Raw genomic sequence first — 24,993 nt, 5'->3', positions numbered from 1 at the left:
TTCGAATCGCTTCACCATCAAAGGAACCGCGATGACTGTGGGTTAGACAGGGAAACGAAAATTGCAGTATTCGGGTCGAATCTTCATCCGAACAGCATTGGCAACACAAAGCCGTAAGGGCAGTTGAACATAGGTGTTTGTGAACAAGATCGAGAGATGCAATGCGGCATCAGTCGACTAAACAGTGATTTATGTCTGCAACACGAGGGCATGGACAGTCCATAGCAACACTGTGTGGCGTCAGTTGTATATGCGTAATGGGTTTCACATTGGAGGCAAGGGCTATGAATGGAATCAGGTGAACAAACAAGACAGGCGTTTTTGTACATTGTGAAGACCTGGGAGATAGCGAACTAGGGGCTTGACCGACCCACCGAACATAAGTAGTTACATTCTCTGGGGTATAATAGCATAACTGAGTCTCCCACCTGCTAGTCCTATACCTCAGTAATGAAGCAACTGACGATGCCACAGCCGGCGCGAAATCTCTTGTCAAAGATCAGACGCGGACCTTAGAATCTTGTACGTTTTATGTTCAGACTCTTCGTCTTCCTCGTGCCCTATTGTAGTTTGGCATTCGGCAACAGCGTCCTTGTGTTTTAAGCAAGGTGGCAGCCGCCCGCCGTGATTGTTTCCGGGACAATAGGTAGGGTCGTTCTTCAAACGCCATAGAAGGGACTCATGGAGGACTGCGTCTTTGGGAATGTCTCGTGTATGGCCCTTGTTGAGCGGAAAGCGGACATTTTGCCATCCATCGTCCTCGAGTTCCCAGCGAGTGATGATAGGAAGCCACTCTGTCGGGGTGAGGTCAGTGTATGCAATAGCAGATAGGAAATGCAGCAGGGATCTCCTTACCCATGAACTTCCATAACAGGACTCTGAAGAAGGCTGTACCGCAGCCAAATGCGAGGGAGTCATGTATCACTCCTTTGAGCGCTTGCTTCTTCTTCTTGGCAAAACGAGCCTTGAATGCATGTACGCTTTCGCGCCATTTGAGAGATGCTGACGGCTCTTGCTCGCCAACAAGCTCGACCTCACGGATCATCCACGCTAGCGGGACGTCGCTCATCTGGAAACGGTCGCACCCTAGTGCTTTACTAGGTCCCTTATTCTTGCGGCTCGTCCAGAAATTCTTGACGCGCTCCCAGAAGGTCATCTCACCTCGGTTATCAAGAGGATGATCATCAGAAGCAGGCCAACCGCCGCCCACGTCTCCGTGACACCCTGGAAACCAAACCTCCTTGATATCTTCGTGAGTGTGATCAGTATCACGGATATCTTGGGCGAGCAGTGCCGCCTTGAATTTGACGCGGCGTTCGTCGACAGCAACAGCATGTCGGACATGGTGGGCTGTGCCTACGACTGGAACCGGCACAGGCGTGGTGCGTTCTAAGACGGCAACGGAGTTGACACAGTCCCAAATGCCCAGGAAGAAGACCTTGATGTTAGACTCCTCCATCTGTCCGCAGTGCATTACCGTCTCCTTGCGGCAGAATGTGTCACTGAAAGCTTCGATCTCGTCTCGAGCGACTTCATATCTGTGTCCATGGGCCACTGGGTCTTCGCCTTCTTGGTGGCCATCCTGGAGCGGCTCCTGGTCATCATCCATGATTGGGGTTTGGTTGTTTCCATTAGCTTTAGCTTGTGGAGGTTTCCCATTGTCTTTCTTGGACTTCTTGGGGTGCGCGACAATAAAGTCCTCGACCTCGCCTGCCAGGTAGCGCTGATAAAGACGGTAGGCAAAGGGGACCATCTCCTCGTTGCCTTTGCAGAGCAAACCAACAGTATGGATCATACGTGCCAGGAACTTGGCCGTAAAGGCGCCGCGGCTGAAACCGAACATGTAGATCTTGTCGCCCTGAAAACGGGTCAATCAATAGCAATCAAATGTTGCAGTGACGATCACACTTACAGAATCGTAGTAACGCATGAGAAATCGATAGCCCGCAAGAACATGAGCATCAAAGGTCGTGCCAATTCCCTGATCAATAGTTTGGGAGATGGAGCTTCGCATCTCACCAAACCAGCTTTTGTTGACAGACTCGTCATTAATATCATATGTGCCGATACCAGCTGATGAGCAACGTATGTCAATAGTGACGCCTTGAAAGACTTGAACAATGAAGATGCTTACTCTGGTAGTAATGATACTGATTTGGATCATTGCGATCCAGTTTACTCAATATCTTCACGACGTTGGTGTCGGAGTTGGAGCCAGTGAAAGTGTTTCCTGTGCCATCAAAACAGAGAACCAGCTTTTTGGGAACAGTAGTTTGTCCCGACCGCTGAGTACCGTTGCTCAAAGCTGCAGGCATCGCGGCGCAGGTTATGGAAAGATTTCTAATTGACAATTGATGAGGACAATGCTTAGTTGTTGCAAATTCGGCGAGCGTTTGGGCCAGAACCGTCATCTTAACTGAAGACCACAGAACCTGATATATCTATAGTCTCGCATGACGTGGGTGGACTGCCCTTGCCGAACCTCCGTATACATCAGCAGGGCAGTCTCCTAAATGCCACCAGGCCTGATGAAGCAAACCTCTTTACTAGTTTCACAACTAAGACACTGACATGGAGGGCGTTAATCGTGCCCAACCTGGTTTTGGCGCTGATGGTGCTGGATTCAACCTAGTATCACCACCCCGAGGCTACCTGCACCCTCGTGTCCTAGTTCAATTCGTATATTGATCCTCGTTCGTGTTCACTCTCAAATCGAACCTGCCCTATCGAAACAAGAGTTACAGGTGACGCCAACTGACTGGTGGAATCAGGGTAGATCGAACGTCACACTGATCTGCCATGTTACCCAACGTCAACGTCTTGGTTGGAATGTATTATCGACAATACCTTCCGCCAACGCTCATCGCATTCTGCTGTTTTAAACATGCAAACCAGTAACAATGATGAACGAAGATTAGGATCCTCATTGGTTAAGACGTATATGCAAGACAAGCGGCAGGGTCAGTTGTGGTGAGCATCATGTTCTCATCCAGTTCTCGTCCCGTTTCCGTCATATTACTCAAGACACTCAGCCAGCCACAATGTTTTAAACCTGCGCTTCAGTAAAGCCAAGAATGATCGACTAAGGCAATAATCATCCAACAATCGCAAGGGAGCACGGCAGCTTGGATATAGATGCCTGAGCTGAGCTCATAAGTTTGCGGGGAAGGTACAAAGTGTCTCACACTAACGCGGAAGATGGGTTCACTCACATGAAATGTCTTGGACGCATCACAGCGCAATATGCCAATGAAATACACACACAAGGATTTACCCTGCCGGAATACTCCGACCCCAATGAGATGCAGCCGAAGTCTCATCGATCCGAATCATGCAAACGGTGCGGCCCGTTCGGGCAACGTTGTGAGCTTTGCCCTGGCCAGTATTTCAACCTGTCGATCTCCTTGGCTTTGATGTGCGGCTGGAACTTCATTATTTACCCCTCACTTCCCGCTCGTCTCCTTTCCACTGACTTACATTACACAACATTAGTGGTGTATGTTTCACGGTGATTGTCGTCTCTACTTACCCAATTGATAGCCTTGAGAGTAGCACAGGCACGACAGCTTTGTTGAGGTAGAACTACCTTTGCCCCGTTACAACATGATACCAGCTCCGTTTGCTCCCCCTCACTTTGGGACGCCACGATCTGCATGTCTCCGGTTGATACGAGGAGCCAATCACTTTGGAGATGGAACATGAGTACTCTCCGCATCGTTCACCGTCTCAGGCCTTGGCAGCTGCTTCGGGCATCATCTTTCATCAAGAGTCCCCAAAGTGGTTTCCTTGACATGAGAGAAAACCAAGGATGATACGTCAAAAAGGCGACTATGCACAGGCAGATCCATGTCACGGCCATCTGCGACAATGAACCCCACCGACTGGCAAATCGCGATGTGAGGGGCATACTGAAATCCAGGAAGCGAAGGTATAATTCGTGTTTCTCGGTTCATATGTCAGAGGAAATGATTTCGAACTGATTGGCCGGTGTTTTGTATAAGGTGAGCGACATATCAGCCGTTTTCATGAGAGTAAAATATTCACCACAGCTCTTCACTCTACACTGTTTCTCACGTCTGAAAACGCACCCTTGTCAAATAACAATGTCTTTTGATCAAAAGTTCATGGCTGGGGAGACTTATGGGGATGAAAGGAAAAGCTCAGCCAACTTCTTTTCTGATCCGACGAAGGTTGCTACAGATCTGTTGAAAGACTATGTTGGCCTGCGAAGCCAAACGTCTCCAGTAGAGCTTGCAGCCCTCATCAAGGAGTTGCTGCAGAAAGGAGAGCCTCTTGATGACAAGAAGGGGTAAGTATGCCGCCATCTATGTGAGGTCAAGTTCTAATGTCGGCTAGAACGACCGAGGTCTTAATTGGGATTCTTACATCTCTCCCTTCTACTTCGAATACCAGAGTACAGCTCACCAACAAGCTTATCGACACACTTTGGGGTAATCTCCAGCATCCCCCACTGAGCTATGTTGGTGGCGATGTCAAGTACGAAGTTGTCAACTCCAAAGAGCCATCTCCTAAGGAAACATTGCAGCCAGAGGATTCAATCGAGTTCAAAGCCCCTGATAGCGACGTCATACTACGTGAGCAGGTTCCTCGACCACCTGATGGGCTCCATCACTACAGAATGCCGGATGGAAGCTACAACAACATCCTCGAGCCCAACCTAGGCAAAGCGGGGACTCCCTATGCCAAGACAGTAAGGACTACCAAAAGACTTCATGGTGTCAAACCCGACCCTGGTCTGCTTTTCGACCTATTGATGGCGCGGGACGAAAACTCCTTCAAGGAAAATCCTGCTGGTATATCATCCATGCTCTTCTACCACGCGTCTATCATCATCCACGACATTTTTCGAACCAACCGAACGGACCCGAACAAGTCCGACACGTCGTCGTATCTTGATTTAGCCCCTCTCTACGGATCCTCGCTCAAGGACCAGTTAGAAATACGTATTATGAAGGAGGGTCGACTCAAGCCCGATACTTTCCATGAAAGACGTCTTCTCGGACAGCCTGCCGGCGTCAATGTCATGCTGGTTCTCTACAACCGTTTCCACAACTATGTCTGCGACATTTTGCTGAAGATTAACGAGAACGGACGCTTCACTCTAAGATGCCCTCCCGACGCCGGTCCTGAAGAGAAGGCCAAGGCCATGGCTAAGCAGGATCATGACCTTTTCAACACGGCGCGTTTGATAGTTGGTGGCTTGTACGTCAACATCTCTCTTCACGACTACCTGCGTGCCATTACAAACACGCACCACTCCAAGAGTGACTGGACTCTTGACCCTCGTGTCGAAATTGGCAAGCAGTTCGACGGTGAGGGCGTACCGCGCGGCGTTGGGAACCAGGTCAGTGTAGAATTCAACCTGCTGTACCGCTTCCACTCGTGTATCTCGAAGAAGGACGAGCGCTGGATCGACAGCTTCTTCGCGAAGCTCTTCCCAGACCGAAAGCCAGAGGACCTTCAGAATATCGGCATGGCCGAACTCGGTCAGGCTCTGGTTACCTTCGAACAGAGCATCCCGAAGGACCCTAGCGTTCGTACGTTTGACAACCTAGAGCGCCAGTCGGACGGCACCTTCAGAGACGAGGATCTTGCTCGCATCCTGAAGGAGGCCATGGATGATCCGGCTGGCTGTTTTGGTGCCCGCATGGTTCCCAAAGCTCTCAAGGTCGTGGAGATTCTCGGCATCAACCAGGCCCGCAAATGGCAGGTCGCATCGCTGAATGAGTTCCGCGAGTTCTTTGGTCTGAAGAAGTACGACAAGTTCAGCGAAATCAACTCGAACCCAGACATTGCGAGCCTCCTCGAGAAGCTTTACACGGACCCCGACATGGTTGAGCTCTACCCCGGCCTCATGATCGAGGACATCAAGCCCGTCAGAAACACCGGTAGTGGCATTTGCCCGACATACTCTGTCGGCCGAGCTGTCCTATCTGATGCAGTGACACTTGTGCGCTCTGATAGGTTCAACACCCTCGACTACACAGTCTCAAACCTGACGGCTTGGGGCTTCAACGAGGTTCAGCAAGACTACAAGACGCTTGGAGGCTCGATGATGTACAAACTCATCCAGCGAGGTCTTCCAAACTGGTTCCCATACAACTCTGTTGCTGTCATGCAACCCATGTACACAAGGAAGGCAAATCAAGCCATTGCCAAGGAGCTCGGTACCCTTCATCTGTACACGTCAGATGACCCGAAGCCACCCCCAAAGGCAGTCGTACTCATGACTAGTGCATCCATCAAGCAGGTTCTAGGCAACTCTAAGCAGTTTGCGGTGCCGTGGCTCCAGCCTCTCAACGCCATGTTCACGGACTCCAAGAAAGATATCAGCTGGTTCATGCTTGCGGGTGACGAACCCAAGAACTACCAACATCGCGTTAACATTCAAAAGGCGCTGGGCAAGATCCCGAATTTACACAACACTATCCATGACTTTATCGAGCGCGTTGGTGCAAAGTTAATTGAGAAGGAGACGTTCAAGTTGAAGGAGGGTCTTTGTCAGATGGATCTGATCCGCGATGTAGCCATTCCCCTAAACGCCCAGCTGCTGGCAGACCTCTTCTACTTCGACATGCGCACGGATGAGAATCCCAATGGTACTCTCAGCGCCGCCGACCTTTACCGACACCTGCTCAATATCCGCATCTGGGGTGTCAACAACAATGACCCTGCTCAGGCCTGGAACCGCCGACGCCGCGCAACGGAGAGCGTCAAGGTCATCATCGACTCAACCCGCACACTCATCAATGAGGTCGCTGCTGGACGAGGCTTGGGTTTTGGGATTGCGTCGACAATCTCCAGTGTCGTCGGCCGCAAGTCCAACTTCAAGAAAGACTCATTGCGCTCCTGTGGCTACAAGCTTGCCGAGGAGCTGTTGGCCCAAGGCAACTCGCCCGAGCAGGTCGTCGACAACATGTGGCTCACTGCCTTTGGCGGCATCGGTGTTCTTGTAACGACGGTAAGTACACTCGTAGATTTCTTGTCCATTCATCTCTGTCATGCTTCGAGCTAACATGTATGTAGTTCTATGAAGTTATGGAGTTTTTCCTTCGTCCTGAAAACGCGTCCATTTGGGCAGAAGTTCAAACTCTTGCCCAGAAGAAGGACGATGCTGTACTTCACGAATACGTCAAGGAGGCGCAGCGTCTTACAAGCTCCCAACGTAACGTGCGTGTTGCCACTGCTACGGCCGAGATTGAGGGCAAGTCGATCCAGCCGGGCAACCTCGTGGTGATGCTTCTTGTAAGTTTCACCTCCATTCGCTTATCCCTTAGACGAGGGAACTCTTCTGACACCTAACTCTTCAGGGTGAGGCTGGCCGCAATCCGAAGGATGTGGTCAACGCCGACAAGTTCGACGCGAACCGCAAGTCGGATTCTGTGACAGCTTTCAGCTACGGTCAGCACGAGTGCTTAGCGAAGGACATTGCGCCTACATTCATCGTCGGGCTCGTGAAGCTTGTGGCCGATCTCAAGCAGCTGCGGCCAGCCCCGGGTCAGATGGGCGTAGTCAAGACAATTCGCGTTGGTTCCGAGCGGGCTTACCTGAATGACACCTGGTCATATCTCGGCTTCGATGCCAGCAGTAAGTGCATTTCAACTAGACAGGGTCGCAATGCTAATAGTTCAATAGCTTGGAAAGTGCACTTTGAGGGGCACGGAAAGGGAAATTTCCAAGGGGATGTCCAGCCCAATAAGCCCATTGACCTAGAGCAGTACTACTACCTTATCCAGAAGCGCAAGGAGAAACTCTTCAACGGCACTAACGGCACCAACGGCAGCTCATAAGAGCGCCCTCCCAGACAGTATGAATATGGAGGACGAGTGGGATTCATTGGGTAAGGAAAATTCGGTCGTTTGGATGTTGCAATCGGTAGTTGGAGCAATCGCCAAATTGTACTGTTCGTCATGAAGACCTTTGTCCCATAAATTCGTTCCGCCAATGGCAATCTTCCGTTACAATCCGATCGTCCAGAGTGATGAAGAAAAAGAGATTGTAGCGTGGAACATTCGTTCCGAAACCAGATCCACTATCCGAGTTGGGACACACACTGGCGAGAGTTTCCAAGAAGGTATGAATGGAGAAATCGGCATTGACCCCTGGGCCTATGTTCGCAACTTGTGGGGACGATCTCACACCTTGGCTGACTGCGGAGATCTTCTCCTTGTCGGATTTCCACTTGGCTACTCTGTCGTCGTTCGAACTCTTCTTAAGGGGGTCTGTCCTGTTCGTCCTATGTCATGGCTCATCGTCCACTTGTCAGCTCAGAGCAATTTCGCTAGGGGCCGAAAAGGGGAAGGTGGGTAGGGAACAGGGGGTATCTTTCTTTACTCACTTCCAACAGAGCCGATGGCGCCTATTTTATGTAAGGCTTCGTGGCAAATTGATTAAGCTTGTGCGTCATCTTGATTGCAGTTGCAATGCTACCCGTCGTACAAAACGATACTAACCTAATAAATAAAGCGCGTCTGATTTAAGAGTATGGGCGTCGGCTGCGAACTCTAAGTCTCAAGACGGTAAACCTGCTGTAGCGCGCTTGCAAAAACGGTAAAACAAGCATATACAATAAGCTTCCAAGGCGTGGGCCGTGATAAAGAGCAGGACTACGCCAAACAGCGTCTTCGCCAAGTGTGGTTGCAGAAAGCCTCGGAATATTAAGACGATAGCGTCATCTTCTGAAAGCCTAGTGGAGTCAACGGTTTCTGCAAATCGACGAGGTCCTTGTCGCAAGATGAATGTCCACCGACATGTTCACACCAAGCACCGGCACCACATTCCGAGAACCACCGGCTGTAGATCTCACTAAATGAAGAAACACACTTGGCCCTGTCATCAGGGACCGAGCTCCTTTATGGGGTAAATCAAAGTGAACCGCTCACTAATCATTGTTATTGAAACCCCGTGTTGGTCGCTGCAACCACCCACAAAAAAGCTGTCTCATTGAAACATGCTGGATCCAACGATACGGAGTAATCCAGCTTGACATAATATCGCCGACAATAGCAGCAGCAGCTCTGGCTGATCCACCAACTAAAGAAAATGGATGCCTCGCCATGGGAGTTATAAGTAATGAAGATCACCTTCTTCGATGATGAGAGCAACCCATCGATCCAGGAATTTCTACCAACAGCCTTTTCTCAACATCCCCCATATTGATCTCCAAGATGCCTTCCACCAGCCAGATTCTCTCCGCCCTTGCCGTCACGGCTATTGCCGGCGTTCAGGCCGCCATGGGGCCAGCCTTCAGCACCGGCCCAGTCGCCTCCGACTCGTTCATCCGCGAGGCGACCTCGACCCTGGTCCTCCCTGCCGCCCCTGCCAACAACAAGGGCAGCGCCTCCCTCTGGGTTGGTATGGGCACCTCCAACGGTGACCTGATCCAGTCCATTGCCGACAACTCCAACTACGACAACACCGGTACCGACAAGTGGTCCATCTTCGGCTACACTCTCCTGAAGACTGGCGACAACTCTCAGATGCCCGTCCAGACTGACGGCACTGACGCCTCGGAAGGCGACAAAATCACCATGCACTGTATGTGTGACCTTAAGGCTTCTTGCCGACCAGTATCTTTATCCCAATTATGCTGACAAATAACTTACAGACAAGTTCGATGATGCTTCCCAGAACTACACCCAAACCGTCTCCATCAACGGCAAGGTCGTCGCCACCCTGTCCACCAAGGACGGTGAGGCCCAAGGCTGGGGAAGCGCTGTTGAGTGCGCCGCCGAGGACTGCGGTACCATTGGTGCTCACTGTAAGCCTATATCCCGGATTCTGTCATTGTGAAGCAAGCAGACTGACACCCGACAACAGCCTGGATCAACACCAAGATCATCCTCGACAAGGAGGACCCCAACTACATCAGCACCCTCGGCAAGGGCCAAGGCGTTACCGGCGACATGTCAACCAGTGACGGTGGCAAGACCTGGACCGTCACCACCATCGACATCCCCGAGCATACTTTTGGCCAATAAACGCTGCTGATGAACCGAGCTTCGTTCCGTTTGATGAGTAATCTTTTAAAGGGGGATGACGAACCCTGTCGTATTTAGCAAACCTGTCACATACCTTGCCCTGCCGTACATACTAGCCAAGATACCATTCCGCAATTTGACCAAAATTTAGATCACTTTAGAATCAGTACGTTGGTGAGAGACTAAACTTTGTGTGACAATGAAGCTAGCATGATCCCATTCCTAACATCCTTAGAATCCAGCCTGTGTGGATTAGTTAGTTCATGGTGTAAGTTGTACTAATTTGTGTCCGTCGTTGCAGCGACTGGCGGTACACCAACACATGCCCGTCAACGGACCCATTGTCTTCGACATCCAATGCTGTGGGCGATGATATGGCCTGGAGGTAGTAGAATCGGCAAGTGCATTGCTGTAAGTCTCAAAGACAGCCAATTTTTTGCCAGTCGCAAGAAAAAAGCATAGGCGGGAACGTTAGTAGGACTTGCAGTATGGACCAGGCTCCAACTCAAGTGAAAGCTCGACAAAAGGAGGCCTGTGCCCTGCTTGTCGCATTTATCAACTTCAATCCTGCAAGCTTGGAGGTATCAAAATGTCTCCTCTTCGGGCGGGTTGTGCAGAAATGTGTTATACGGAAGGATTGGCTTGTCTTCTGAGTCGAGTACTTGCATATCGGGTGGTCTTGGCTAGCAAACTACTTGCAGATGTTGTTTCCGTAGCCATGCAGTGTGCCGTAGCTACTCTTTTATGGTCTTGATGTCGTTGGTTGCGGAAAGACGGGCGATGTGAGCTGTAGGATTTTCTAGATGATTTGTTTCGCTAGCTAGCAACAAAGCCCTGCTAGTCAAGTAGCCAAGTCGTCTGAAAGCATTTTCGAAGCCGTAGTAGCAAGACTTCCAAATGCCATCACGGCTCGTGTCATACCGCACGGACCATCCCTTCTCTTCCCATACATAAACCCTCCTCGCTCGGCATTGAGTTCGACTCTGGATTCAATATCGAGGATGAGTATTGGAACTAGCACTTCTCAGTAATGGCTCAGCGGCTGTACATTAAATCCTCTCTGGGTATCAGATATATACAGATTGGCCTCACTGCTATGGGTGGCGCCTGACCTGGCCTCAGTCTGCTGGGAGAGCTACCCATGTCTTTTCATACAACACATAAGAAAGGAATTCAAGGACATGAACCCACCGTTGTCGGATTGTCCCTCGGAGCACCTTTATCGAGCCGGCTTGGGATTAAAGCTTACCCTTATGAAAATTAAAGCAGTCTTGCCAGCAGCTGGCACAGACACCAGCAAGGAGGAATTGGAAACAAGACATCGATGACGTAGCTCGTCCCTAATTGATCGACAACCCTCAACCTCGGAACTCTCCCTTTGTCTCTGCACAAAACCAACATCTGTCCCATTGCCAGCCTTTTTCAGATGCTGCATCGACCACTTACCCTCCGTTCCGTCATACCGCTCGCCCAAAACACACGAAAAGCCCAGCTCCACCTCCAGCTTCCCCTCCGCCTCCGTCTCCCCCAGACAAGACCCCTCCACACGACCAGGATGAGCTGGATGGACTCTTGGTCGCGGCCCTCCAAGTCGCAGGCCACGCCGGCGCCGTTCTACCTCCTGCCCAACGGCGACGCGACGCCTTACTGCCGCACATGCGGCCGCGTCATCTCGAGCCGCAAGTCCACGGCGGCGTCCAAGTCGTCCAAGCCGGCCGAGGCGAAGCCCGAGCCCAAGTACTGCTCCTCGCGGTGCCGGGGTCAGAAGCCCGGCCGCCTGGACAAGGAGATTGAGCAGGCCTTTGTGCGGTTCCTGCAGGGCGACGAGGAGGTCGACGGGGCTCGGGTCAAGAAGGTCAAGGGCGACGCCCGCACGCTCGTGCCCTGCGACTTGGTTGAGAGCAGGGTCTTTGGTGACAGGCAGGACCCGAGCAAGGTGTTTGGCAGGCGAAAGAACCGCGCCTCGCGGGTGATTCGAGGCGGCGGCGACAAGTCGGACGAGGACGAGGCCATTGACGTGGGCGAGCACCAACACCACCACGTCGACGAGGATCCGGGCGAGGAGATTATCGACGAGATGCTGGGCCTGGGGCGCGCCAGGTCCACGGAGCTCGACCCCAGCGTGCAGGCGAGCCTGTCTGTCCGCAGCGGCACGCGCGTGCGGCCGCCGCAGGCGCAGAGCCAGGTCAATGGCAGCGTCGGCGGGGAGAAGGGACGCGCCGAGCGGATCGAGGAGACAGACGAGATGCGCGAGAAGCGGGCCGAGGGCCAGCGCAAGGCGCACGAGCGGGAGATGGTGCGGTGCGCGGCGCGGCGCGGCGTCGTGTTTGGGCTCCTTGTGGACGGCACGCAAGAGCGAAGAAAGTGCGAGGCTGTGATGCAGGGCAAGGTCGTCGAGCCGAGCTTTGCCAAGGGGGACTGGGCTGTAAGATGGCGCGAGGACTGAGATGCTATGGACATCACGGAGGGGAACACTGGGGACTACTGGTTGTTTGTGAAGAACTGCGCTATATTTGTACATTTTTTATATATACTTCAATTATGAACACGGACATGCTTGGAACGCTTGGGCATTCCGCCTCTACTCTAACAAGTGTTTCTGCTCTCACTGCGCCTTCACAGGAAGCTGGTCGCCAATGTGATGGCCGTCGTGTACACCATGCCGACGAGGCCGAGGGCCATGAGGGCTATATCGCAAATCTTTTCCCTCCTCGTCTCGGCGATGCCCTTGAGGTGCAAGTAGGGCGGGTAGATGTAGACCAGCGGCACGCAGGCAAAGGAGCCGATGAGGGCGACGAAGCGGTCGAGGTTGGTGGAGCCGGCGACGGAGACGCCGATGCAGACGGCGACGAGGGCGGTGCGGAAGGCGTTCTTCTTCCACTTTGTCAAGAGGTCCTTCTTGCCGGAGCGGTGGCCAAAGATCTTGCCCTCGAGGATGCGCATGGCCGGGAACAGCTGGACGGGGTTGCCAACGAGGACGGCGAGGGCGTACATGAACTGGACGGCGTTAACGAGGCGGCTGTCCTGGGGGTAGTTGTCGATGATTTCAATCTTTGTGCGGTCGCCAAAGGTGGCGTAGCACAGGGCGCCGACGGAGGTGAAGACGCAGGTGATCAGCAGCATGACGCCGGCGAGCAGGGGCTCAAAGTGCTCGGGGCGCTTCATGCTCGCCTGGATGGGGATGATGAGGCCGATGCCCTCAAAGGTGAAGATGGAGGCGCCGATGGTGAGGGTGTAGGAGCTCGGGTTGAAGAGGCGGACCGAGGGGTCGATGCCGCGGGTGGCGAGGGCGGAGATGTCGTACCACCAGATGTAGACGACGCCGACGACGATGAAGACGTCGGCGAGCAGGGCGGCGGGGCCGAGCTTGGAGATGTTGCGGATGAAGGCGAGGGGCACGATGACGAGGGCCTGCAGGGCGATGAGGGCGGTGGAGCCGAGCGGGTTGGCGCCGCCGGTGACGGCCTGGAGGAAGGAGAACCAGTTGTCGGCGACGAAGACGAGGCCGGTGCAGACGAAGCCGATCTGAGACAGGGTGATGGAGGCGAGGATGAGGGCGCGCATGCGCGGGCCCGAGATCTCCTTGCCAAGATCGCCGTAGCCGCCGCCGTAGCGGGTGCGGCACTGCAGCAGCAGGTGGAAGGCGAGCATGGAGACGGCGGCAATGGCGAGCATGGTCAGCGACGAGAAGAGGATGCCGCCGTTCTTGAAGGCCTTGGGCAGGAACATGATGCCCGTGCCGATGAAGGCTTTGAGCGTCGTGAAGAATGTCTTTGTCGTCGAGGCGTCACCGGCCTTGCGTGCGAAGCGCGAGGACCGCCGCCGCCCGAGGAGGGGGCGAGTCTCGGTGGCCGGACCACGGCGGCGGCGCGATTCCTCGTCGTCATCGCCATTGTCCTCGTCGTCCGACTCGATGGCCTCCTCGTCCGAGTCGGCGAGGTCCTCGCCGGCGAAGGAGCCGTAAAAGTCGAGGAACTCGACAAAGTTCCTCGTGATGGGCAGGTTGGCGGCGGTGAAGTTGTGCTTCTGCATGACGAACTGGCGGCGGAAGCCCTGGGGCATGAGCATCTCGGAGGCGGCGGGGAGGTCGGACTCGTGGCCCGACTCGGTGCGGCGCGGGTGGGAAAAGGTCTGGGCGCGCTTGAGGCCCTGGTCGCGGGCCGAGATCTTGAACAGGTCGCGGTGGATGTCGCCGCCGGGCAGCAGGAGGGACGAGGCCTCCTGCTCGGCGTCGGCGGCGGCGTCGTAGGTATCGGTGGCGGGGAGGTTCGAGGTCGAGTTGGAGTGCTGCCGGGTCAGGTCGCCGTTGGAGAGGCTTCGGACACCGTCGAAGCTGGTGCCGTAGCCGGGCGGGAGGTGGTTGGCGATGACGGCGGTGCGCAATCGCTCGTCCGAGGACGAGGGCGTCGTGTCGGACATGGTGGGCGGGGGTTTGAGATCGCAATGCTACAGAGAGGAGACGTCGACGGTAATGGTGGTGGTGGTGTTTGGGGGAAAAGTTGGAGACAACAGCAACAAAATGTGGGGGTCCGAACGGGGAAAAAAAAAAAAAGAAACGAGCTGCTGGGCTTGCGAAAATTTCTCAATTGAAGAGGGGCGAGAGGGGACAGGATGAGAAGGAGGAGGAGACAGAGACTAGAGTTGCCTCGGCTGAGGATGGCTCACAGGCTACGTGATCAAGATGCCGTCGCAACTCTGATCATGGGATCGTGGGATGAGCAGAAACTAGAAGAAAGCTGCAAAGCTTCAACGTTTTGTTTTTGAAGGTCGAGAGTCGGTGGGGCATGACTTGACGAGGCTCGAGCCGCTTGCGGTCCCCACTGCGGATTCATGCATGGGGGAGAGAGGATAGTATGTACTATGCATAGAGGAGGGAGAGAGAGGGGAGGGCCAGATAGGACGGTACCTGGGCGGCCGGTCGAGGGCCGAGCGAAAGAGGGAGAGAGAGGACGAGAAGCGCCGCGAAACTTGCCAGTAGTGGAAAGTCGTGATCTATCGCGGGGGTGGGCAGGAGGGAGGACATTAGAGACGGCGACGAGCCAACGGGAGAAGAGCACCAAGAGAGAGAGGAACACGCAGAGTCGACGAGCAAACAAGACGCAAGATGCAAGACAAGGATACCCGCAGCAAGACATCCGCTAGGCCGAGTTGGGCCTACTACAGCTGCAAGGTCTGGACTCTAGACCACAATCTACACTACACTCATACTAGTACAGAGTACGTACCGGCATTAGGTACTGGGGTACCAAGCCATGTATATACCTACGTCAGTCTGCAGCACAAGCGCGGTGAGTTGTGTTGTTGTTAATGGGGCAAAGGCGGACGGCTAGGTTTCGCACCGGCATGGACTGTCCAAGTGCTTGGTGGTTGGACTCGAATACAAAGTATCATGTACTGATCACATATTGTACTAAGTATGTGTACAGTGGCCCAAGTACATAGTAGGCACATATCGTCCAAGTATGCACAAATGCACGTACCATATACTAGGTACGGCGCAATGTAATTAGGTAACGTGTCGCGGCCAGCAGCGGGAGGAGCGATCATCGAACAAAAGTGCTGAGGTAGGCAAATAGGTAATGGCATCAACCAACGCGCCGTCAACTTGCAGCTCTTGTGGCGGTGAGGCGCGGGCCGAGTTACGAGCGTTGTCTCTTCCCACACCAGCAGAAATCATTACCTACATTGTACATATGGACATGGAATGTACCCCGGCTCGGGCAAGACAGGGGCAAGACATTCGATCACGGTGCCCCTCCGCCGAGTGGCATGGCATGGCCTGCAGTGGATTGGCTCAACTCGTCATCGTGGCAGGCGTGTCCTAGACAATTGTCTCGTACCAGGGCAGTAGACACAATCTTTCTGGGCCCTTGGAAGCTTCGCCTTTGTCTCTGTTGTGCAAGCTGGACGACTCGACGCGTTGGTGAGACTCGTTCTTCATAACGAGTTTCTCATCTAAGCGGGGCCCGGGACATGACGCCACCGCCGGGGGACCCTGAAAAATGGAGGGGAAAAAATTATGAAAAACCAAGATGTCCGCTCCGGCGGTCCTCTGCACCTTGCAGAAGCGAGGACCCAAAAAGAGAAACCCACGACAAACCAAAACCGGATCCTTTCCGACCGGAGCCCGCCGCCGGGTTCATGTGATTGGCCCGTCAACCAAGGATGGGCGGCCAAATCCAAGGCGCTGAATGGTGCACGTGGAATTTAACAATGGATCATCACGATGCACGATAAATCGTCGGGAATAACTTCACCGCTTCGCAGGTCCCTCATTCACCAATGCGACCTCAACCTTGCATAACCGCATCTGGGAATTGGGATTGTCACTGCCCGAAACCAAGACACGGTCGCGGGGTCCCTCTGCCGAGACACGTCTTTGCTTCTTCCCGCTGGAATGCGCGCTGTCTCGCAGAAACGCCATGTCACTGCGAGACCGGCACTCGGTCTCTGTTTCGTCCACGGCCGGCTTTTTTTTCTTTTTTTCCCCAATATAAAGAACCCCGAGTGTCGCGGCCCACAACCGCTTGCAGAGCCCGTCGCATTCCAGCTTCGACATCCCGCGGCGCCGGTCCAGCCAGCCCATGCACCCGCGAGCAGCGTTTGGGCTGGGAAAGTGACGTTCGCTCAGCTCGCGACATGTTCGTTTTGCATATCCACTATGAAGTTCTGGAAGTCAAGATTGAGATGTCCCATCTGAAAACAGATTGTGTGCTTTGTGTGCCATAACATTCCTCGTGTGCAACCTTGGACCCTGATGTCTCCCGTCGACCACGACTCAACACGCCCCGCCCTCCGCATCGCCATCTATCGGCACTGTGAGTACCCTTCATCGTCGGTCAGCGCATGCTCATATCGTCGGAGACGGGGTGTCGTCACTTACACTCATTGACCTTGTTACACGTAAATGGGCTCGCGCACTGCTCAACAAGTCAGCATCCAGACCCTCAACAATCTTTCCCACCGCGTCCCAACGTACAGTGGTCGGCCCCGTCCAGTTGATGCCGCCGCACTGGCCCCACTGCGGCGCCGTGCCCGATCCGCTGGCCGCCGAGGTCGTCGTCGCTCCGGCCGTCGTGGTCGTGGTCGTACTGACTACCAGCGTTGTGGATGCGCGGCTCGTCGTTGCCGGGTTCGTCGTCGGGGAGGCCGACGGGCTCACTGGTGTCTTCATCACGGTCAGACCCCTCGTGCCGACCACAAACTTCAGTCCGGGTCATCTTACCTCGAAGCCGAACCACTTGAGATCCTCCTCTGGGAAGACGTCGATCGAGTGCGTCACGCCGGTGCCGAGAAAAGTCTACACGCCATCAGCCGCCTCCTTCTCCTCACCCCTCGGCCTTGAACCCACCTGCAGCTTGTCCCCATACACGTACTTCGTGTACGGACTGCGGGGATAGTTGGGTGTCTGGGACACGGGCGTTGTCGAGTACCCGAACACGCCCGTCCACTGCTTAATCGTCTCGTAGTAGTTCTGCACGTTGAGCGCCTCGTCCGCCGTTCCGTGGTAGATCTGCATCCGGGGCCGCACCCCGGTGTACCCGGGGTACATCTCCTTGACGACGTTGGCCCACTGCTGCTGCGTCCAGATGGACTGCCCCGTCGAGCACGTCGAGTTCCAGAAGTCGGGAATGTCGTCCGCCGACATGAAGCACCCGGCCGGCACGCCCGCGTACGCGATGCCGGCGGCGAAGACGTCGGGGTACGTCGCCGCGAGAACGTTCTGCTCACGTCCGTCAACGTCACGCATCTCACAAAGGAGGAGCCCACGGGATCCCAGACGTACCGTCATCATGGCACCCGACGAGATCCCCGTCGCAAACACCCGGCTCTTGTCGGCGCCATACTGCGCAATCACGAAGCTCACCATGTTGGCAATCGAGTTGCTCGCGCCGCCGCCCCCGTGCGTCAGCGTCATCTTGCTCGCCACATCCCAGCAGTTGTCGCGCGTGTAAGGCGTCTGCGGGTAGACGACAATGTAGCCGTACTTCTCCGCGTTGGTCGCCCACATGCTGCCCTGGTAGTAGGCTTGCGCGCTGCCGCTGCACCAGTGGATACCGACTACGACGGCCGGCTTCGCCGCTAGGTTCCGCGGCACGTAGAGCCACATGCGGGTGCCAGTCGGGTTCGAGCCGTAGTCCGTCACCTCGGTGAAAGTCGCGCGGGGCACCACTTCGGCGCCGAACACCAGCGTCAGGAGGGTAACAGCCCACAGGGCAAGCGTCAGGAGGGACATCATCTTGCTGGCGAGTGCGGGTGAGAGGGCTGATGGTGAAATGCTTCGGATATAGACTTGTTCTTCACGGCAAGCATCTATATATCGACTCACACGGCCGCTGACATGCTAGTCACCGCCGGCGTGCTTCAGCGGCACACTTTCAATGTCTCCAATAGGCGATGCGGATCACAAGCCTCCGTCCCAAGGTCCGCCGTCACATCGTGTCGATTGGATATCGTTCCGCCAGTTCTCTGCGGAGCCCATGTCATGCCTCTTACAGTCCCGCCTCATCGTTGCAGGATTCCAGCCTCCGTCGTCGTCGTTCCTGGGCGCCGTCATTGTGGCGGGCACCCCATGGTGCACGTGGCGTCCGCCTCGAGTTGATTCCGGCGACGCGGGTTTCCCTTCCGTTGCGGGAAACGGGCCTTGGTTCCCCAACCTCTCAACCTTGTTCTGATGTGCGTGCCGCAGCATTGCCCTGAATGACGGCCAATCCTCTTCTTTCCCCCCCAAAACAGGACTGCGGTGATGGATTGGCCCGACGGAGCTGAAGTCAGACGAAGATCCCACCTCCGCACTTGGGAGGAATAGGCGAGGAGACCCCGCCATGCAAGTCGACGCGCGGAATCTTCTTCCGCCAATCGCTTGGGCGGATGTTCCCGTCCTTGGATGGACGGCCGTGGAGAGCGTCCGCGACCTTTTGGGCGACTACCTAGCCATGGCTCAGCCGGTTCACGTTCACGGTAACCTAGTTGAAGCCTACGAAGTAGACTTAGTGAGATGTCCCCCAAACCGAAACAGCTCCTCGGTGACCGGGGATGCTGGCTTCTCAAACAACACATTCGCTGATTGCCCCACGCGAGCTTGAGGCTCTTACTAGTTTCACAATTCCGACCCTGCTCCCAGCCGGCTTCACAACGTGTCCTTCGTGAGAAGATTGCTATCGTTCTGTATAGCTTGGGATCAGGGAGCTGTTGTACAAAATGCCGCATCTCCAATGCTTTTGCAGTTTCGTCCTCCGAGTATCACGCAACGTTCTTCTTCCGCCTGATCAAACAGCTTCGCCCTGGGACCGACCAATGTCCACAATCCAAGCCGCATGGGATGAACCGCTGTCTCTTCGTCCTTGGCCAGCTTGAACTCAGACTCGAGCAAAACGTTCGGCATCATCAGTTCCGTGCAGCTCGCGCCCAAAAACCGGCTGGAACACGCGCGCGCGCCGATTCCGAAGCATAGATACTCCTGCGACAGATCGGCGAGCTGCGCAAGGTGCTCGTTATCGGCAGACATGCGCATGCGCAGGAGCAGCAGTCGTATTAGCTCCCGGGGTTTGGGTATATTTCCTGCTCATGGCGGTGTCTAGCAGACTGTCTTGCCGCCACAAAACCCCTTTCTGGACACGAAGAAGACGACTCACAGGAGCCTATATCTTGGCCGAGGACACGGTAACGCCTGTCGTTCCCGGAAGCAAGCTGCCATTGCTTAAGCTGCCGCCATCCTCCATAACGCGACGTCAGACGGCAACTGTCCGCTATCCTTGTCAGCATTGTTGACCTGAAGTCATTGGTTTCAGTCGGGGCGTTTCCTTAACCACACTGTCCATGAGCTTCGTGCGGTATAGTGGCGAGCTGTTCCACCAACCTTGAGGCTCTTTTACCCGCCCTCCTACTCCTCCTACTCCTGCCTCTTCTACGGAATCGGCTCAATGGCCATCCGCGCTATGCGGAGCATCTTCCTTAGCTCGCAGCAGCTGGAGAGGAACCAATGCACCAGCCGACAGAGGGGCGGAGGGTAGTAGCATGGGCTTTTGGCGGCGGTTATAGCTCTGTTAGGGTAAGTGATGATGAGATTGAGCCACGGTGGATGACGATAGAGTTTGGGCCGAGAAGTACGACGACTGAGACGCGGGCAACAATTTGAGGGATTATCGAGGGCCAAAGAATTGCACGCCATTCTCGAAAGAGTCATTCGGATGCTCAAGGTAGGATACTGGCTGCCTGACTTACCTTCGTTGTCGGTGCAGACATCTCGGAGAGCATCCGCTACCTCGTTTGCGAGCGGCTGCAATAACTTGACCGTCAAGCAAATACCCACCGGCTAGATATAAACTTCGTGAACTCATGGCTATCCCAACTCACTGACGTCACTTTGGGTCAAGTGTGATCTGATCGTCTCACGAATCAATTCGCTGCCTGAGCTAAAGTGTGGCTCAAACTACGGAGTCCCGGCCTGCCAATACGCCCGCAGAAACTCTGTTGAGCTCAGCCCATTGTCGTTCTTCACATCATGAACAAGCGTGGACGCCAATACCGTAAGAAACCCTTGGCCCTTGTGCATTCGGAAGTGGTAACCGCCAATTGCTTTGGCCCCTCTGTCGAGGAGTGCCTTGCCTTGCTCCAGATACCCTCACTTGGTCTCACTGAGAAGCGGGTAGATTCAGATATGCCGACACCCATTGGGGACTGGTACTGCGATAATGAACGCGATGACAGTGAGCGCTAGCCAGCAGAGAGCGGCGTTGCCAGTCGGAAAGTAGGCAGCTTCACTGACGCCAGATCAGTCCAGCTGGGTGAGGACGTGTAGTTCATATTCATGATGAAATCGGAAACTTCTCCTTTGCACGCAATCGCAAATGGAGAGATTTCTCTATTGGCACATCATTGGAAATTCTTGGTGCTATTATCACTGCAGAAAGTCTCATTGTGTCCAGGACAGCGTGCTGTTCTTACTTGGGCTAATGGATACGTGAGCCGGCATTTGAAAGGGACCAGAAACGAACATGTTCATCAATATCCAGTCTGTGGAGGCTGTGTTAAATGACAATATACGATATGCAATCTGCTAGTCAGTACCTGGTGGCGGGTCAAGGTTTGGATGATCGGCGCCGAGGGCAGCCGGCTCGGTCCTAAAACCCATAGATGAGTCTACTCCGGACCGCTGAACGAACGCAGCAGGCGCCATTGGCAACGATACGAAGAGAGAGCATCGATTCTTGAGTCGATGCGTCCATGTTCGAATTAATGCGCCCACGGAGGACGAATGGATAACACCAAGTCTTTGCAATGGCATGTTAGGCTTCAAGGTGCCTCGACGCTGGATACCCGACACGGATAGTTGTCTGAGTCAGTCGCTTCATTTCGTAGCATTGCATTGTCCTTTCCGGCCAATGGCTGGACTTGTAACGACAAACGATGCCGGTTTACATGTAGAAGTCAATGGTGCAAGCCATATAGATTGTAGTTATTATTAAGAAGCTGCAGCCAAGTGTATGCAAAATCTAGGTGCACGTGTTCCCAGCTTTTCGGATCGGGATGGATTATTGAATATCAACGGCTGTCTCGGCTTCACTTCGGACTGGATATGGGACATGCCATATGAGTCAGGGTCCGATGCCTCTTGGTTCTCGGGACCCCATTAGCTAGTAGTGGAGAAAAGTCACGCAGCAACTCGCCGTTTTCCGCTCCACTACGCCGTGTAGAAACGACGGTTCGTTCGAATGGCGGATGCAAGTCGGCTGGTGGGGGAGGGGCGGGTGGCATTCCCACGACGTCAGGCGTAGACCGCCGAGTCACCAAATGGCGCCGAGCAAAGGCTCGCGTCTCCAGGCCTCCTACCTGTGTTGTCTCACAAGCATTGCAGATATGATCTCTTAAAACAAATCATAGTTGCTTATCCGTGCACGTACGTCAGGAAAAGCCCAGTGAGCGAAAGATCCCGCCGAATTGGTAAAACCATTCAATGCCTGATCGACAGGAACTCCCGCAAGGGTCACATCAATAGGGGTTACAGTGCCGTAGAGGACGTAGTTCGCGCCAGTGGAATGGGTCGCAAGTCGCCCAGTTTTCTCAGCTGGGACGTTACATGCTGTTTGGACTCTTGAAACATCAAACCTTTTCCAAAGTAACATGAGCAAGGCTGCCATGTGGGCTACGGAAATCGTCCGGTGAGGCAATACTCAAACCATCGAAACATGCCAGGCTTCTCTCCTGTCGTTGGGTTTGGAACTTTTGGTCTTGGCGATGGTAGTGATACTGTCTGAACAACGGGGAGCTTTCCATTGCTACGTCGAACTAGGTACGAGAACCAGCCCCGGAAAACCCGAATCGCTCCCCGCACGTGGAAATAGAAGTCACCTGCAGGTTGCACTGGGGAACTGTACCCCATCAAAACCCAGTTTCCGCGCTAATCCCAACTTAGGTTGTGTTCCCAGCCGGTGGTTCCCCGGCTAAGCACGGCACTTTGCAAGACTAGAGTCATTATACTTTGAGAGTTCACCGGGCAAAGCAATCCATCTCACTACCACTACGGCGTCGACTTCCGTCCTAGAGAGGTCACGAGTCTTCTGAAAATGAAGTAAAGCCACCAGGTGATCGAGTCAGCTTGCTTGCCGGCCGGGAGAAGATTCTACCTCCACGATCACCCCCTGGACCTGCTATCTGACCTGGTCGCTTTCTCCGCATTCGCTATTGCCGATACATGGGGTATCCCTCGAACTATCTCGGCAGTGGAGAAACAGGAAGGACACCAGCAGCACCGCCAATGTCACGGCCCTCGGTTGGCGCTTCTGAATCAGGGCGTGTTTCCATGCCCACCATGCCGTCGTTAACTGCCGTCTCAAATCGCCGAGCTGACCTCCACCCAGTGGGATCGCCGTCCGGGACCGCAGAAATAACCACCTGCCATCTTGGAGATGAAAAGTTCGTCTGACAAATGGTCAAGGGGATCGGCAGGCAATTTGGTCCCGACTTGCAGTATAAGAGCCGTAAACTCAACCGCCAAGCCGTCGGCCTGGATGGCCTTGTGAATTTGCTCAGCTCAACATCCATTCCTCGACATGAAGTCTCTCACGCTCTCCGCGATGCTGCTGGCGCCAGCGGCCCACCACGTCATGAGCGCCTTCGCCGACGACTGCACCGCCCTCACCACAACGCTCAAGCTGCCAAACACCACGGTCTGGTTCTCCACCCCCGTCTCTGCCGGCACCAACATTACTTTCCCTGGGAACCACCCGACTTGCGCGCGCTACGGCCAGGTTGTCGATGTCGACATTTGCCGCGTGGTGATGCTGACAACCACTGGCCCTAAGAGCAACATCTCTCTCGAGACCTGGCTTCCGTCGAACTGGACTGGGCGTTTCCTGAGTACCGGCAACGGAGGAACCGGCGGTTGCATTCAGTATGAAGACATCGCTTACGCCGTCTCACGTGGATTTGCCGCCGTCGGTGCGAACAACGGACACAATGGCACTGTCGGAGCACCATTCCTCAACAACCCAGGTACCATTGAGGACTTTGCCTACCGTTCCCTGCACACTGGTGTTGTCATCGGAAAGGAGACGACAAAGGCCTTTTACGGCAAGGCACATACCAAGTCTTACTACCTCGGTTGCTCGACTGGCGGCAGACAAGGCTTCAAGGAAGCCCAAGACTATCCCGACGACTTTGACGGCATTGTCGCCGGTGCTCCCGCTCTCGCCTTCACCAACCTGACTTCTTGGAGCGGCCACTTTTTCACCACCACTGGCACCTCTGAGAAGCCGACGTACCTGTCAGCGGATCTCTGGAAAGTTGTTTACAAGGACCTTCTGGCCCAATGCGACGGTCTCGACGGTCAGGTCGACGGCATCATCGAGGATCCGGATCTGTGCCAGTACCGTCCCGAGTCCATCATCTGCGGTGCCAACCAGACCGAGAACTGCTTGACCGGAACGCAGGCCCAGACGGTCCGCACCGTGTTCAGCGACCTCTACGGTCAAGACGGAGCCCTGGTCTACCCCCGTCTCCAGCCAGGCGCCCAGGCTGGCCTCCTGTTCAACGGCCGACCATTCTCGTACACGACAGACTGGTTTGCGAATGTCGTATACAACGACACCAACTGGGACCCGTCCACCCTCGGCCCGAAGGACTATTCTGCCGCTGCTGCTCAAAACCCCGGTAACATCATGACCTGGAAGGGCGACCTTTCGGGCGTGAAGAACCGTGGCACCAAGATCCTGCACTACCACGGCCTCCAAGACCCCATCATCAGCAGTGACAACTCTGCCCGTTACTACAACCACGTCTCGAGAACCATGGGCCTTACCTCTGACCAGCTGGATGAGTTCTACCGGTACTTCCGCATTTCCGGCATGAACCACTGCGAAGGCGGCCCTGGTGCCAGCTTCATCGGCAACAAGCAGGAAACCGTTGCTGGCTATGAGCCCGAACGCAACGTTCTCTCTGCTATTATCGAGTGGGTTGAGAATGGTGTCGCTCCGGAGTCGATTCTCGGAACTGCATTTGTCAATGGTACGCAAGGTGGTGAGGTTTCTTTCACGAGGAAGCACTGCAAGTACCCTACACGCAACATGTACAAGTCTGGAGACCCCAACTCCCCAGATAGCTGGACCTGTGTACCCCAGAAGGTGCAGCAAGGCGCTATTTCCTCCAAGGGCGGAGTAGAGAAGATTTCTGCTGCTGACGGAGAGCAACTAATCAAGGATTACAAGGCTATCATTTCGACATAATCGGAGGTTAGGGTTTCTAGGTCAAACATTTAACATATTTTTTAGTGATATTGGAGACGCTACTACTAGGATCTATTAGTATATAGGGATGCAATGCATCTACTAGACACATTACCTAAAAAGTTGATGCCATTGGCTTTAGGACTTGAAAGGAACAAAAGCAAACAGTGAAGCAGCGCAGACAACGCCAAGAGCAACCAATGACGCAGTCGAACTTAGGTAGAGATATCCGTAGATACTTACGATTGATGTTTTCGGGATGAGGGCCG

At 54.4% G+C, this 24,993-nt stretch overlaps 8 protein-coding genes across 8 annotated transcripts; 4 read left to right on the top strand and 4 right to left on the bottom strand.

The window, feature by feature from the left end:
* Positions 1 to 808: 808 nt before the first annotated feature.
* On the bottom strand, positions 809 to 2,315 carry ColSpa_03775 (uncharacterized protein; the record flags this gene model as incomplete). Its single annotated transcript, XM_049269987.1, has 3 exons — positions 809 to 1,858; positions 1,913 to 2,073; positions 2,135 to 2,315. 3 exons carry the CDS (start codon positions 2,313 to 2,315, stop codon positions 809 to 811), a joined length of 1,392 nt encoding a protein of 463 aa, XP_049125944.1.
* Positions 2,316 to 4,103: 1,788 nt separating this feature from the next.
* Positions 4,104 to 7,811, top strand: ColSpa_03774 (linoleate 10R-lipoxygenase; the record flags this gene model as incomplete). The annotated part of the gene is made up of 5 exons (XM_049269986.1): positions 4,104 to 4,309; positions 4,414 to 6,982; positions 7,048 to 7,266; positions 7,332 to 7,608; positions 7,657 to 7,811. 5 exons carry the CDS (start codon positions 4,104 to 4,106, stop codon positions 7,809 to 7,811), a joined length of 3,426 nt encoding a protein of 1,141 aa, XP_049125943.1.
* Positions 7,812 to 9,188: 1,377 nt separating this feature from the next.
* On the top strand, positions 9,189 to 10,001 carry ColSpa_03773 (uncharacterized protein; the record flags this gene model as incomplete). The annotated part of the gene is made up of 3 exons (XM_049269985.1): positions 9,189 to 9,558; positions 9,629 to 9,781; positions 9,841 to 10,001. 3 exons carry the CDS (start codon positions 9,189 to 9,191, stop codon positions 9,999 to 10,001), a joined length of 684 nt encoding a protein of 227 aa, XP_049125942.1.
* A 1,555-nt stretch (positions 10,002 to 11,556) lies between these two features.
* Positions 11,557 to 12,447, top strand: ColSpa_03772 (uncharacterized protein; the record flags this gene model as incomplete). The annotated part of the gene is made up of 1 exon (XM_049269984.1): positions 11,557 to 12,447. The coding sequence occupies one exon, from the start codon at positions 11,557 to 11,559 to the stop codon at positions 12,445 to 12,447; it is 891 nt and encodes a 296-aa protein (XP_049125941.1).
* A 170-nt stretch (positions 12,448 to 12,617) lies between these two features.
* ColSpa_03771 (vacuolar amino acid transporter 5) lies at positions 12,618 to 14,420 on the bottom strand (the record flags this gene model as incomplete). The annotated part of the gene is made up of 1 exon (XM_049269983.1): positions 12,618 to 14,420. The coding sequence occupies one exon, from the start codon at positions 14,418 to 14,420 to the stop codon at positions 12,618 to 12,620; it is 1,803 nt and encodes a 600-aa protein (XP_049125940.1).
* Positions 14,421 to 16,779: 2,359 nt separating this feature from the next.
* Positions 16,780 to 17,221, bottom strand: ColSpa_03770 (uncharacterized protein; the record flags this gene model as incomplete). The annotated part of the gene is made up of 2 exons (XM_049269982.1): positions 16,780 to 16,817; positions 16,981 to 17,221. 2 exons carry the CDS (start codon positions 17,219 to 17,221, stop codon positions 16,780 to 16,782), a joined length of 279 nt encoding a protein of 92 aa, XP_049125939.1.
* Positions 17,222 to 17,301: 80 nt separating this feature from the next.
* ColSpa_03769 (putative acetylxylan esterase A) lies at positions 17,302 to 18,240 on the bottom strand (the record flags this gene model as incomplete). Its single annotated transcript, XM_049269981.1, has 1 exon — positions 17,302 to 18,240. One exon carries the CDS (start codon positions 18,238 to 18,240, stop codon positions 17,302 to 17,304), a length of 939 nt encoding a protein of 312 aa, XP_049125938.1.
* A 4,813-nt stretch (positions 18,241 to 23,053) lies between these two features.
* ColSpa_03768 (putative feruloyl esterase B-2) lies at positions 23,054 to 24,724 on the top strand (the record flags this gene model as incomplete). The annotated part of the gene is made up of 1 exon (XM_049269980.1): positions 23,054 to 24,724. One exon carries the CDS (start codon positions 23,054 to 23,056, stop codon positions 24,722 to 24,724), a length of 1,671 nt encoding a protein of 556 aa, XP_049125937.1.
* Between the last annotated feature and the right edge of the window lie 269 nt (positions 24,725 to 24,993).

Source organism: Colletotrichum spaethianum, assembly GCF_022836535.1.
Source record: "Colletotrichum spaethianum MAFF 239500 DNA, contig07, whole genome shotgun sequence".
Classification (NCBI taxonomy): Eukaryota; Fungi; Ascomycota; class Sordariomycetes; order Glomerellales; family Glomerellaceae; genus Colletotrichum; species Colletotrichum spaethianum.
The sequence above is the reverse complement of the archived record's forward strand: the minus strand, read 5'-3'. Positions and strand labels throughout refer to the sequence as shown.